At 71.5% G+C, this 14,069-nt stretch overlaps 6 protein-coding genes across 6 annotated transcripts; 3 read left to right on the forward strand and 3 right to left on the reverse strand.

Annotated features, from left to right (window-relative positions):
- Positions 1-8: 8 nt before the first annotated feature.
- Positions 9-527, forward strand: AURANDRAFT_61198 (hypothetical protein; the record flags this gene model as incomplete). Its single annotated transcript, XM_009034792.1, has 1 exon — positions 9-527. The coding sequence occupies one exon, from the start codon at positions 9-11 to the stop codon at positions 525-527; it is 519 nt and encodes a 172-aa protein (XP_009033040.1).
- A 180-nt stretch (positions 528-707) lies between these two features.
- On the forward strand, positions 708-2,639 carry AURANDRAFT_70695 (expressed protein; the record flags this gene model as incomplete). The annotated part of the gene is made up of 1 exon (XM_009034793.1): positions 708-2,639. One exon carries the CDS (start codon positions 718-720, stop codon positions 2,602-2,604), a length of 1,887 nt encoding a protein of 628 aa, XP_009033041.1.
- A 1,131-nt stretch (positions 2,640-3,770) lies between these two features.
- Positions 3,771-4,229, reverse strand: AURANDRAFT_8149 (hypothetical protein; the record flags this gene model as incomplete). The annotated part of the gene is made up of 1 exon (XM_009034637.1): positions 3,771-4,229. A coding segment is annotated over one exon (459 nt), but the record flags the coding sequence as incomplete, so codon positions are not given.
- Positions 4,230-9,526: 5,297 nt separating this feature from the next.
- Positions 9,527-10,006, reverse strand: AURANDRAFT_61201 (hypothetical protein; the record flags this gene model as incomplete). The annotated part of the gene is made up of 1 exon (XM_009035151.1): positions 9,527-10,006. One exon carries the CDS (start codon positions 10,004-10,006, stop codon positions 9,527-9,529), a length of 480 nt encoding a protein of 159 aa, XP_009033399.1.
- Positions 10,007-11,029: 1,023 nt separating this feature from the next.
- Positions 11,030-12,397, forward strand: AURANDRAFT_2200 (hypothetical protein; the record flags this gene model as incomplete). The annotated part of the gene is made up of 1 exon (XM_009034572.1): positions 11,030-12,397. A coding segment is annotated over one exon (1,368 nt), but the record flags the coding sequence as incomplete, so codon positions are not given.
- Positions 12,398-12,539: 142 nt separating this feature from the next.
- Positions 12,540-13,613, reverse strand: AURANDRAFT_20106 (hypothetical protein; the record flags this gene model as incomplete). The annotated part of the gene is made up of 1 exon (XM_009035150.1): positions 12,540-13,613. One exon carries the CDS (start codon positions 13,611-13,613, stop codon positions 12,540-12,542), a length of 1,074 nt encoding a protein of 357 aa, XP_009033398.1.
- Between the last annotated feature and the right edge of the window lie 456 nt (positions 13,614-14,069).

The raw sequence follows: 14,069 nt of genomic DNA on the forward strand, positions 1-14,069 counted from the left end.
CGTCGGTCATGAAGTACGCCTGCGACGCCGCGACGAAGACCTGCGCGCTCGCCCCCGGCGGCGCCTTCTGGGCCAAGGCCGACTGCGAATCGTCCTGCGGCTCGCCCGAACCCTCGACGAAGTACGCCTGCTCCAACGGCCAGTGCGTGGAGAATGCCGCCGGCAGCTTCGCCGACTACCAGTCCTGCGAAGCGTCCTGCGCGAGCCCCGCGACGAAGTACGCCTGCTCCAGCGGCCAGTGCGTCGAGGCGCCCTTTGGGGCCTACGCGGATTACTCGTCGTGCCACGCGCAGTGCTCGACGCCCCCGGGCCCGACGCCGTCGACGTGCGCCTGGAAGGCCGACACGGGGCTCGACGGCGTCAACGCGTTCATCACGACCGTCGCCGACGAGGCCGCCTGCTGCCAGATGTGCCACCTCTCGACGAAGTGCGAGGCCGTCTCCTTCATCTCCGGCGCCTGCTACGGCTTCACGGCCGGGTTTTCCCTCTCCGCGGGCCTCCCGGGCATCTCCGCCGCGGTCCTGTAGCCTCGATGATAAGCCTGTCTTTTTTGATTTTGATCACCGTGGCTGGGGCGGCTCTGGACGGTGTCGAGCGCGGCTGGGGCGGCTCTCGACGGTGTCGAGTGCGGTCTAAGCTGTTCAAGTTGATGTTCAACAAGCCCCTTTGCCGGCCGCAAATTACTTCGGCGCTTCATTGGCCGCGTCGACTTTCAAGATGGCTCTGCGCTCTGACGAACCCTGCGATGGGCCCAGCGAAGAGGACATGTGGCGCAAGCAGCAGAATCAAATCGACGACAGTGACATAACAATCGATGGCGTTACCTACAAGAAGCACGACGCGATGTATCCCGAGGTCCTCGCGAAGTTCGCGGCGGCCATGGAGGCCGCAACGGCAAAGATCCCTCCCCAGGTCCTCGCGGACCTCGCCGCCGCGAGAGCGGAGATGGTGGATGCGGAGAGGGCGTGCGACTCCAAGGCCCATGCGCGCGCGGCGTTCAAGTACAAAGAGGTCTGCGACCAAGCCGCGCGCGACGGCTATCTACCCGAGGACCCGGCCGTGGACGCGGCCGCCGCGGCGCGCGCGGCCGCCGCGGCGCGCGCGGCCGCCACGGCGCGTGCGGCCGAGGAGACGCGCGCGGCCGAGGCCAAGGCGCGCGCGGCCAAGGCGCTCGCGGAGGCCGCCGCGCGCGGAAATTCGAAAGCGACGGACGGCCGTCGGAAGAAGGTCGCCGCCGCGCCGCCGCCGGCGCTCGAGGCCTCGGCGCTCGCCTACGCGTCCGCGACGGCCCTGTCGGTCATGGGCATGATCCTGACGACCTACGCCATCTACCTCGCCAAGGGCGAGGGGCCCGCGTTCCTGCCGTGCATTTCGAACACGTGGGACCGCGCGCCCGGGACGTACGTCTCCCGCTGGGTGCTCGGCAACGCCTGCGCGCTCTTCTACGTCGTCCAGGTCATGATGTTCTTCACGTCCGGCGACGGCAAGGCCTGGCGCTGGGCGTCGCTCGCGCTCGGCGTCGGCGGCGTCTTCTGCCTGAGCTGGGTCGGGTCGATCTGCGATTCCGCGAACCCGGACTGCGAGGGCTACGACCCCGTGCACAGCGCCTTCGCCGTGACGTTCTTCGTGCTCTACGACGTGAAGATGCTCGTCGTGTCCCTCCGCGAGCGGCCCGGCCTCGTCGGCCTCGCGGTCGCGTCGTGCGTCTGCACGGCGCTGCGCGCCGCGCCGCCCGGCCTCGACGTCACGCCGAACTGGGCCCTCGCGGTGTTCGAGTGGTCGAACGTCGGCCTCGTCTGCGCGTGGACCGTGCTCCAGGTGCGTTGTACCTGCGGCCGCGCGGGCTGGCGCCTCGGCATGACGTCCTCGGACGACGCGGACCTCGTCTGGGGCCTCTCGGGGCGGACGTGCGCGCGCGCCTGCGCGGCGCTGTACCTCGGCACGCTCGCGGGGTCCGCGGTCCTCGGGCTCTGGGTCGGCTACCTGCCCGTGGAGCCGGGCGTTTTGTGGTTCATCTCGGACATGTGGGCGCCCATTCCGGGCAACTGGCTCTCGCGCTGGGCCGTCGTCCTCGGGACGCACTTCGGCTACGTCGCGCACGCGTCGTTCTACATGGCGACGCCGCCGACGTACACGCTCCGGCGCCGGGGGCTGGCCATCGCGCTCGCGGCCATGTTCGGCCTGTCCATCGTCGGCGTCTGCGACGAGTCCGAGGACTTCCCGCTCCACGTCTTCGGCGCGCTGCTCTACTTCGTCGGCTACGACGCCTTCATCGCCCTCACGCTCCTCGGCGACCGGCTCCAGGGCGGCGTCCGCGAGGGCCGCGCGGCCTGGCACGCGGCCCGCGACGCCGTCGGCGTCGCCGCGCTCCTCGTCGGCGCCGCGCGCCGCGCCCTCGCGCCCCCGGCCGCGGCCGCGGGCCTCGGCGGCGTCCTCCCGAGCCTGCCGGCCCTCGCCGAGTGGACCGACGCGCTCCTCATCATCGCCTTCATGCAGCTCGACGCGCACGTCCACCCGGAGTGCGCGGACTGCGTCGACGGCGTCACCGTCGCGCCGGCGCCGGCCGCCGCGCTCGCGACGCCGCTCCTCGCGGGCGAGGTCTAGCTCGCGAGCGCGCTCCTTTTTAAAGACGAAAAGCGACACGCACAATCAGCGTTTTTCGACTCTGCGCGCCGACGTCGAGGGAGGCTTAAGTAAAGTGCGCCGTAGAGGCCTCGAGAGCCTGAGAGGCCAATGTTTTTTTGCCACGCTTCAGCGAGCACTACTTCAAGCCGCTCTTCAAGGCCTTGAGTCCCGCTACAAACCAAGCAATGAGCGCCCTCGCCGGCGCTTCAATCCGCTCTTCAAGGCCTTGAGTTGCCGCTACAAACCAAGCAATGAGCGCCCTCGCCGGCGACGGGTGGCACGAGCAGCGGCGCGAGGCGCCGCGCGACGCGAACACTGCCATCGGCGTTGACCAGAACGGGCGGCCCGTCTACCCGGACAAGTGCGTCGTCATCCCTGGCACGAAGCGGCCCGACGGCACGCGGCGCAAGGACCGGCGCGTGCGCGCGGAGCAGCTGCCGGACGGCACCTGGAAGTCCTACGTGCCCCAGGACGAGGTCGAGAAGTACGAGACGCGCGCGAGCCGCAACGCGCCCGCGCCGCGGCGGCCGGGCGCGCCGCCGCCGGGCTCCGCGCCCGCGGCCGGCGGCGCCGCGGCCAAGCCCCTGTCGAAATCGGCGAAGAAGAACGCCGCGCGCAAGGCCGCCAAGGAGAAGGCCCTCGAGGCCGCGGCGACCGCGCCCGCGGCCGCCGCGCCGGTCGCGGCCGCCGCGCCTGCCGCGGCCGCCGCGCCCGAGGACGACCTCGCGAAGCGGGCCAAGGCCCTCAAGAAGAAGCTCAAGTCGGTGTCGGAGCTCCAGGCCAAGGTCAACGGCGGCCTCGCGCCGAACGCCGAGCAGGCGGAGAAGCTCGGCCGCGCGGCGGAGCTCCGCGCGGACCTCGCGGACGTCGAGGCGCGGCTCGCGAGGCTCTAAGAGGGCGCGCCGAGGGACCCGGTGGGCGTGCGAAAATTAGAGCGCCGTCGGCGCCGCGGCGCCGCGCTTCGCGAGCCCGAGCTCGCGGTTGCGGAGCTGGACGGCGGGCGCGTACTCGCCGCGGAGCGCGTCGTCGACGTAGTAGCGCATGAGGCGCGGCGGCGGCCGCGCGCGCTTCGGGAGGCCCCGGTCGGCGAACTTGTGGGGCTTGAGCAGCGCCCGCATGGCCAGGCGGTTGTAGTGCGCGCACGTCACCGTGCCGCCCGCGGCCTCGACGGCCGCGATGGCGCCCCGCGACGCGCGGCTCACCTCGAGGTGCACCCTGGCCGTGAGCGCGGAACCGTCGCCGCCGAGGAGCTTGACGCCCCGGGTCTTCTTGGACACGAGGCCGCACTCGACGAGGTCGCGCGTCGTCAGGAGCTCCCGCTCGCCGCACGCGAGGCGGCCCATGTCGATCCAGAGCTGGACGGCGCCGACGTTGAGCGGGTCCAGGGCCTCGCGCCGCGGCGGCCGGAAGCCGACCTTGGGCAGCAGCTTGTGCAGCGGCGTCTGCCCGCCCTCGAAGCCCACGCGGACGCTGCCGCCGCTCCGGCTCCGCGTGCCCTTGTGGCCCCGGCCCGCCGTCTTCCCCAGGCCCGACCCGATGCCCCGCCCGACGCGTTTCGCCTGCTTCGTCGACCCCGGCGCGGGCCGCAGCGTGTTCAGCCGCACGGCCTCGCCGCTCGACGGCCGCGCGCCCGCGAGGGCGCCCCAGGGCAGGCCGGCCCCGGCCAGGCCGGCCCACGCCGCCGGCGCGGCCGCGAGCGGCGGCGCGACCGACCGGCGCAGCAGCGCCGTGGGCGCGCGGCGGGCGAGGGCGGCGGCAGCAAACATCGTGGTGGCCCAGCGATGCGGATGCAATACGGCCTCAAGCTGCGACGTTGAAGCCCGGCGACTCTTAGACAACAAAACAACTTAACACTCCTGGCACGCCACAGGACAGGCCTCCTTCGCTTTGACGTCGTCGTCGTCGCGAATCTTGGCCTTGCGCCGCTTGGCGATCTTCTTCTCGACCCACGCGCAGTCGTACTTGGATTTCTTCCAGTACCAGGACGTGCTGTCTTCGCACGGGGCCTCGCACTGGCCGCAGGCGATCGGGCAGGCGTCGAAGCTGGAGACGCCGCCCTCGTCCGCGTACTTGCTCTTGCACCGCTTCGACTTCTTCGCGACGTAGTCGCAGTCGTATTTCGACTTCTTCCAGTACCAGGACGCGCTGTCTTCGCACGGGGACTCGCATTCGCCGCAGGCGACGGGGCAGGCGTCGATGCTCGAGACGTCGTCGAAGTCCGTGTACTTGTTCTTGCACCGCTTCGACTTCTTCGCGACGAAGTCGCAGTCGTACTTGGACTTCTTCCAGTACCAGGACGCGCTGTCTTCGCACGTCTCGACCGTGGGCGCGAACGTGGAGTCGCCCGCCTCGCACCAGCAGGGGGCGAATTCCGAGACGGCGTCGATTTCACCGTCCAGGTCCGCGTCGTGGTAGTACGTCGTCGTGCCCGGCTCGCAGCTGTAGCCGTACCCCGAGATATCCATCGTGTCGCAGTCGTCGCAGGCGTCGCAGCTCGGGCCGTACAGCAACGTGCCGTCGTCGAGGCATTCCAGCGTCCGGAGCGTCCCATCGTCGCAGTCCGGCGTCGGCCACGGCGTCGGCGGCGGGTCCGTCGGCATCGACGTCGGCGCGGGCGTGTACGACACCCAGAACCTAAAGGAGTCCGCCACGGCGGCGTCGTCCGCGCAGCGCAGCGTCATCGTGTACTCGTTGACCTCGGCGTCGCCCGAGGTCACTTTCGTCTGGAAGCCGTCGTTGCGCGTCGTCGCCTCGCCGATGACGTTCCCGTCGACGTCGGCCACGACGACGTCGAGCACCCGGCAGGCGTCGGAACGGCCGACGTAGGTCAAGACGATGGCGCACTCGACGTTTGAGACGCAGGTGGAAAAGACGCCGACGCTGGTGATCTGGAGGGAGGGCGAGGTCGGCTCCGGCGTGGGAACCGTCGACGGCCGCGGCGTCGGCTCCGGCGTCGGCGCGGGCGTCGGCTCGGGCGTCGGCTCCGGCGACGGCTCGAGCGTGGGCTCCGGGGTCGGCTCGGGCGTGGGCTCCGGCGACGGCTCGAGCGTGGGCTCCGGGGTCGGTTCGGGCGTGGGCTCCGCGGACGGCTCGGGCGTCGGCCCGGGAGTCGGGTCTGTGGACGGCGGGCGTGGGCGTCGTGGGGACCTGGGTCGGCCACGATGCCGTCGTGGGGCCGTAGGACGGCCCCGCCGACGGCGACGGTCCGAGCAGCGTCGTAGGGCCGTCGGTCGGCGCGTGGCCGTCGGCGCCCTCCTCGGCGATGGGCTCGACGTCCTCGCCGTCGAGCTGGAGGTAGTGCGTGTCCTCCTCGAACTCGATGGGCACGTGCTGCGTGAAAATGGCGACGCAGGAGTGGTCGTGGTCCTCGAGGCGGCGGCGGTGGTCGACCTCGATGGTCCACGTGCTGGTCGAGACGGACTGGTCGAAGATGAGGGTGTAGCAGGTGCCGATCTCGATGGTGCCGCCGTTGGCGAGGTCGGCGCAGTCGCCGGTGAGGGCGGCCTCGGCGCCCTCGAGGCCGGCCTCGTCGCACGAGTCGGCCTCGAGCGCGACGAACGTCATGGTCTCGTCGGCGTACGCGCCGTCGACCTTCTGGGCGATCCACGTGTGGTCCGCGTGCTCCATCTCGAAGATGCCGGCCCACTCGAACGCGCCGTCGGAGAACTTCACGATAAGCGTAGGCAGAGGCGTAGGCATAGGCGTCGGGAAGGCGGACGGCTCCCAGGTGTTGTCGAGGGGCGAGGCCAGGGCCTCGTAGCACTCGTCCGCGAGGACCGTCGCGGTCATGCCGCTGTAGTAGTCGTAAGTATCCTCGACGCACGTGTCGCCCTTGCTCCAGATCGTGCCGTCCTCGAGGTCGCCGAGGTAGCTCTCGGCGTCGTAGGCCTCGCACGCGCGGCAGTCGGGCGCCTCGGCGTAGACGTTCTCCGTCGTCGTGCACGTGCCGTCGTCGCACGCGTCCTGGATGGATTCGATGAGGTCCCTGCACGCGCAGCTGCACGTCTGGTCGACGAGGTCCGACTCGTCGCCGTCGAAGCAGACGCCGCCCCAGATCGCCGTCCCCGCGACGGCGTCGGCGAGCGACGAGCACTCGTCGCAGAGCGAGCCGTCCTTGAGGTCGTCGTAGGCGTAGTACGGGTAGCGGCAGCCCTCCGGCGCCCAGAGGCCGATGTCGACGTTCATCGTCCCGTCGCCGTAGGGCTCGCGCCAGACCTTGCCCGGCGGCAGGTCCGCGTGCTTGATCGTGCCCCAGGACTCGCCGGCGTTCACCGCGTAGGCGTCGTCCGCGGCGTCGGACCACGAGTACTCGTGGAGCGCGCAGGTCACCGTGGCGTTGGCGAAGGCCTCGACGCCCGCCCGGACGCGCTCGGCGATCTCGTCGAGGAACGTCGCGTTCACGCAGGCCTCGTCGACGAACATGGCGCCGTCGTCCTTGGTGTCGAGGCCCGGCAGGCACGCGTAGCCGAGCATCGCCTTGACTTTGACCTCCGCGGCGTACACCGCGGTGCCGTTCTCGTACGTAATAGAATCATCATGCGACCACTCGAACTCGGGACCGTCGAAGATGCGGTTCTCGGAGTCCAGGTCGCGGACGCTGCTTTCGACGTACGTCTTCAACTCCTCGCGGCACGCGGAGACGGACCAGTCGTCCAGCCAGGCGTAGGACACCGAGGACGGCGAGGAGGTAGGAACGACCGAGGGCTCCGGATTGACGCCCGTCGAGTTGTCCGTAAGCATAAGCGTAGGCAGAGGCGTAGGCATAGGCGTCGGGAAGGCGGACGGCTCCCAGGTGTCGTAGCCGTAGCCGGAGGACGCGCGCACAGCGCGGGCTTCCATCTCGATCTCGGCGTTCCACGCCGCCGCCGCGGCCTGGGCGGCCTCGGACAACCCGTAGCCGTAGCCGTAGCCGTAGCCGTAGCCGTAGCCGTTGCCGTCGTCGACGAGGCCGTGGAGGTGCCAGGGGTCGTAGAAGAAGATGGACCCGTAGACGACCCTGTACTTGACCTGGCCGTGGTGGAAGTCGTCGGCGATGTTCTCGTCGCAGGTGACCGTCTGTTCCCCGCAGTCGCCGCAGGCGGCCATGAGGTCGCCGATGACCTGGCCGCACGCGGCCGGGCACTCGTCCGTCTTGGACGCGAGCGCGTTGACGGCGTCCTTGCAGCCGTAATCGTCGCTGCCCCAAAGCATGCGGTCGTGGTACTGGACGCGCGCGTCCTCGCACGCGGACATGTTGGCGAAATCGTCGTCGTAGTGGCCCGCGTCCATGAGGGGGGAGGCGGTGCTGCCCGGGGCCCCGAGGCGCCGGCGCCGGGCCGCGGTCCCGCGCGAGAGCTGCGCGTGCGCGGCGACGTCGACGCGGCCGAACTCCGACGGGTGCCGGTAGAGCGTGACGAAGCCGCGGCCGACCTGGACGTTGCTCACGGCGTGGGAAATGTTTGCAGACGCCGCGGTCCAGGCCGCCGCCGCGGCGCCGTCGACGCGCGCGGCCGCGAGCGCGGCCGCGACCTCCGCCGCGCCGTCGCGCGGCGCCGAATCGAGGCGGAGGCCGACCTTGGCGCGCGCGGCGGCCGCGCGCGGCGCCGCGGGCCCGACGCGCGCCGGGTCGTAGAACGGCGTCACGGCGATGTCCTCGGTCGCGCCGCGGTAGACGCGCGCGAGGTCGTCCAAGGCGTCCGCGAGCGCCGCGTCGCCGAGCGAGTCGAAGCGGTCGCGGCTCGCGCGGACGCCGTCGTCGCCAAGGTCCTCGACGAAGTACTGGCGCAGGGCGACGTCGGAGGACCCGAGGACCCACTCGAGGCTGAGCATGCGCGGCGCCTCGGACCCGCCGGCCGTGGGCCTCGCGCGGGGGAGCGCGGCGTCCGCCGCGCGCGGCGCGGCGCCCGTCTCGAGCGGCAAGACGGGCATGGGCCGCCCCATCGCCGGCTGGCTCATGACGTAGACCTTGGCGGCGCCGGCGTCCCTGTCGACGCCGAACCCGAAGACGGGCAGCTCGCCGGCCGCGGCGCCGACCGCGTCGAGCCACGCGCCGACGAGCGGCGGCGCGTCCAGCGCGGCCGCGGTCCGCCGCGCGGCGCTCAGGGCTTCGGCCCGCGGCAGGGCCCACTTCGGGCAGGGCAGCTGGAGGAAGACGTGGTAGCGCGCCACGGACGACGACCCGTCCGCGCGGAACTTGGCGCTCACGCCCAGGGCCTCGAGCGGGGGCTCGCCGTCGAAGAGCGCGGCCATCTCGCGAAACGGCGCGCCCCAGACGGGCTCCGCCGCGGCGATGCCCGTGGCCGCCTCTAGCGAAGCGGGCGTCGCGCGGAGCGCGGAGCGCGCGTCCGCGCCCGCGAGCGCGGCCGCGAGCGCGGCCGCGTCGTCGCCGAGCGCGGCGTCGAAGAGGCTCTTCGCGCGGCCCTCGCTCTTCTTGAGGGTGCCCAAAAGCACCCTCGCGCCGGCCTCGTCGCCGCGCGCCGCCGCGGCGTCGACGGCCGCCATGGCCGACGCGTGCTTCGCGAGGGCGCCGTCGACGGCCTCGCGCGCGGCCGGGGGCAGTGCGGGCTCGAGGTCGCGCCGGAGCTTCCGCGCCTCGCCGTGGAGCCGCGCGGAGGATGCGAGGCCGGGGTGCCGGTGGACCGGGTCGCCCCCGGCGGCCGCCGCGGACCCGACCACGAGCCCGACGACGACGAGCAACATCATTCTTCCGTCGAGCATTGAGACAAAAAAGCGTTCACCTTGGCGGCTGCCGCCTTCGTGGCTGCCGCGAACGATTTTTCATCGAGCATTCCCCCATGACAATCATCCAAGCCGTGAGGTAAACGTCTAATGTTGAACCACGTGAGTGCACTCCAAGCGCTAATGTAGCGTAACCCTCCGGCGAAACATCGTAGCGCCGACGGCCGCCTTTAGTTCGCCCGCCCTACGCGTCGTCGTCGTCGGGCGCCTCGACGACGAGCTCCGTCGTGCCCGGCGGCGCGCCGCCCTTGTCCGCGGCGAAGGCGAGGTAGTTCGTCGCGCCGCCCGGCGACGCGCCGGACGTCTGCAGCGTGAGGAAGGCCTGGAGCAGCTTCATGGGCCCGCCCTCGCGGTAGGCGGGCACGAGGCACTCGCGCATGAGCGCGAGCGCGCGCGCCGGGTGCCGCTCGCGCGACGAGAAGACGAGCGCAAAGGCCGCGGCGTTCGTGAACTCGAGGGCCTTGCCGACCTTCTCCGGGAAGCAGTAGTAGCACAGGGGCCCCACGCTCCAGAAGCGCAGCACGCCGTAGGAATCGTCCGCCTCGCCGAGGCCGCACCTGTCGAGCGGCACGCCGCCGAGCTCCGGGAAGGACCACGTCTGCATCGCGTCGCCCCAGCGGTCCGCCTCGACGACGGCCACGCCCTCGAGCATGCCGTTGGACATGGCTCCAGCGGATCGCGAGGGGCAGCGCGGCCCCGCGCGCGCACCTCGGGCTGCCTGCCACCCTCTCCCGCAAGCAAATGGATATGTGCAAGTTGTTTCATTTACCCCAACTCGACGCTGCCCAAGGCCGCTGGCCAGGTCCGCCGGCGGTCCGAGGACCCGACGTGGCTCGGCGGGAACCATGGCCGCGCGATGCGCCCCGCTCTGGCTGTTCGTCCTGGGGCTGCCCCTCGTGCGAAGCGGCGAGACGGAGATCGACTTCGATTATCTCATGAAGCAAGAGGCGCGGACGCTCATCATGGCCTTCTACCTGATCCTGTTCCTCTACCCGGTCGCGCGATGGCTCGTGAATCGCTACACGGCGAAGATCGCCAGCGCGAGCCAGGCCTACCTGGACTCGCTGTCCGCGAAGGCGCGCGCCCGCGTCCGCCGCGCGCGCCGCGCGCCGCGCGCCCGGACGCCCCCGCCCCCGCGCAGCTTTCGGAGGCGAAAGGCGGCATCGTCACGGCGGCCGCCAAGGCGTCGCAGTCGGGCGGCAGCCAAGCCTCCGGCTAGCCCGGCGATCGCGCGGCCGCGAGCTCCGCGTCGCCGCGCGCCCTCGCTCCCCCCCCCTGTGTTCCGTCGTAACCGTTCCCCTGTCATTTTTTGTTCGAAGACATTTTGGTCGCTGTTATTTTGGCCGTGCGGATGGGGGAGTCGGGAGGAGCTTCGTTCGGCGCAGGTCTCGTTGAGGGAAACTTGCAGCCCTGAGCTCAAGAGCTGATGGCATCGATGCATGCTTCGCGCGGCCCTGCAGGTCTCTCGCGTGCTGCGCGCACGATGGGCGCGCTTGCGCGCGCGACCGTTGCGCCGGCCGTCGCGTCCAGCAGTCGCACGATGGCTGCGAAACCACTCGCGCGCGCTCGTGCAGCGCGCGCGATGGCTACGAAACCGCTCGCGCGCGCGACCGCTCAAACGCCACCAGCCTTCGCCTGCGGCAATCTCCTGATCGGCGGCGCGCTGCGCGGCGCCGAGCGCGGCGCGACCTTCGACGTCGTCGACCCGTCGTCGGGCGCCGCCTTTGCGCGGGTGCCCGACGCGTCGGAGAGCGACCTCGACGACGCCGTGGCCGCGGCGGGGGCCGCGTTCCCGGCGTGGGCGGCGGCGCCCTGGGCCGCGCGCTGCGACGCGTTCGCGGAAGCCGCGGCCCTCCTCGAGGCGCGGCGCGACGAGTTCGCCGACGCGCTCACGCGCGAGCAGGGCAAGCCGCTGCGCGCGGCCCAGCACGAAATCGACGCGTGCGTCGCCGGCTTCCGCGGCGCCTACCGGAGAGACGAGCCGCTCCTGCGGCCGCGCGCGACGCACGAGTCGGCGACGCACCGCTACGAGGTCCACGACGTGCCGCGCGGCGTCGTCGCGGCCATCACGCCCTGGAATTTTCCCATGCTCATGCTGAAGAACAAGCTGCTCGAGGCCTGCGTCTCGGGGAACACGATCGTCCTCAAGCCGTCGCCGCACACGCCGCTGACGACGACCATGTTCGCGGCGATCGCCGGGGACGCGTTCCCCCCGGGCGTCGTCAACGTGCTGCCCGGGTCCGACGCGCTCGGCGCGGCGCTCGCGGCGCATCGGGACGTCGCGACGGTGTCCTTCACGGGGTCCGTGGCGACGGGCAAGGCCATCGCCGCCGCGGCCGCGCCCGCCCTGAAGCGCGTCGTCCTCGAGCTCGGCGGCAACGACCCCGCCCTGGTCCTGCCCGACGCGGACCTCGAGGCCGCCGCGCCGGCGATCTTCCGCGCCGCGATGCTCAACAGCGGCCAGGTCTGCGTCGCCGTGAAGCGCGCCTACGTGCACGCGTCGCGCCACGACGAGCTCGTCGACCGGCTCGCGGCGCTCGCGGCCAAGGCGCGCGTCGGCGACGGGCTCGCCCGGGGCGTCCAGTACGGCCCGCTGAACAACGCGGCGCAGCGCGACCGCGTCCGCGCGCTCGTGGACGACGCCGTCGCGGCGGGCGGCGCCGTCGCGGCCGGCGGCGACGCCTACGCGGGCGAAGACGGCTTCTTCTACGCGCCGACGATCGTCGCGGGCGTCGCCGACGGCGCCCGGCTCGTCGACGAGGAGCAGTTCGGGCCCGCGCTGCCCGTGGTTTCCTACGACGACGTCGACGACGCCGTCGGGCGCTGCAACGCGTCGGACTTTGGGCTGTCGGCGTCCGTCTGGACGAGCGACGTCGACCGCGGCTACGAGGTCGCGAACCGCCTCGAGGCGGGCACGGTCGCCGTCAACCAGCACATGGCCGGCCACGACACGCTGCCCTTCGGCGGCTTCAAGCACTCGGGCCTCGGCCGCGAGGGCGGCCGGGAAATCGGCCTGCGGGAATACACGGAGTACCGGTCCTGCGTCGTGCCGCGCTAACTCTCGGTAGGCTTGATCCGGGCCCGGGCGGAACGCGCGTGGTTGTCGCCCTTTAGGAGTAGCCGCTGCCCTGGACTCGGATCGTCCTTTTGTCTTACTTGATCCGGGCCCCGGCTGCCGCGGCGCCCCCGGCGTCTCTCTAGGAGTAGCCGCTGCCCTGGATCGTCTTTTTGTCCTTGGCGGCCTGGATGGCCTCGTCGCCGCCCGCGCGGTTGCGGATGTCGGAGAGGACCTGCATGACGGAGAAGCACTCGCGCGCGTCGAACTTGGGCGTCTGCGTCAGGCCCTCCGCGAGGCAGCGGTTGACCTCCTCGGCCTGGTAGGCGAGGCCCTGCGAGTTGACGTAGTTGAAGTCGCCCTCGATGTCCGGCAGCGGGAAGGACCGCTTCGTCTCCGGCCCAAAGTCCTGGGACCCGAGGCCCGACATGCGCTGGAGGGAGAACTCCGTCGGGCACCAGAACGGGAAGGGCACGCGGATGACGCCCTTGGTGCCGTTGACGACGCCGACGCGCGCCGTCGGGTTCTTGAGGCTGCACTCGAGCGTGCCGACGCGGTTCCCCGGGAAGCGGAGGAGCGCGGCGACGTGCTGGTCGAGGCCGCTCTCCTTGTGGAGCTCGGCGACGACGCCCTCGATGGACTCCGGCGCGTCGCCGTCCATGGCCCACTGGAGGAACTGCGCGCAGTAGATGCCCGTCTCGAGCGTCGCGCTCGCCTGGCCCGCGCCGTCGTCCTGGCCGAAGGACGCGTGCGCGCTGACGACGTCGCCGATGGCGCCGGACCGGATCGCGTCGCGGATCGCGGCCATCGCGGGGAAGAAGCGGCTCCAGACGCCGTGGAGGAAGAAGAGCTCCTTCTCCCGCGCGACGTTGAGCACGCGCGTCGCCTCGGCGGCGGACGGCGCCATGGCCTTCTCGCAGAGCACCGCGCGACCGCCCTCGAGGCACATGATGCTGTCCTGCACGTGGCGCATCGACGGCGTCGCGACGTAGACGACGTCGCAGTCCGCGTCCGCGGCGAGCGCCGCGTAGGACCCGTGGGCCGTGGGGATGCCGAAGCGGCCCGCGAAGAGCTCCGCCGTCTCGGCGCTCCGCGAGCCCGCGGCGACGACCTCCGTGTTGGGCAGCTGCGTGAGCACGCGCGTCATGTCGCTGGCGATGCGCCCGCTGCCCATGATGCCCCAGCGGATGGCGCGGCCGACGATGGGGGCTGGCATGGTAGTAGTGGACAGTGGACAGAGCAAGCAAAAGCGCGATCTCGGGGCTCGATCGAGTGCTCGGCTGTGAGATCGGGCAACTCGCAAATCTTGAAGTTTGCTCGCCGAACCTCCACAAGGTCAAAGACCAGGCGTCCCGCGGCGGCGTCATCAGCCAGCCGAGTCGGGGTCAAGAGCGTGTGAAGGTGGCACTCATACTCTATTTGGCGCTCATGGTCATGCAGTGGTCGGCCGGCAAGCGCCTCATGATCGTCGGCAAGTCCGGCGCCATCGTGCGCCGCGGCGCGGACTTGGCCAGCGACGTCGTCGCGACTCTGCCCAAGGGCTCCTACGCCGAGGCCGCGGGCAAGGAGCAGGAGATCGTCGACAAGGGCAGGACGAAGCAGCGGCTCCAGCTCCTGAGCCCCGTCGACGGCTGGCTGTCATCGAACCTCGTCGCCGCCGCCGACGACGAGC

Source organism: Aureococcus anophagefferens (assembly GCF_000186865.1).
Source record: "Aureococcus anophagefferens unplaced genomic scaffold AURANscaffold_2, whole genome shotgun sequence".
NCBI classification, from domain to species: Eukaryota; class Pelagophyceae; order Pelagomonadales; family Pelagomonadaceae; genus Aureococcus; species Aureococcus anophagefferens.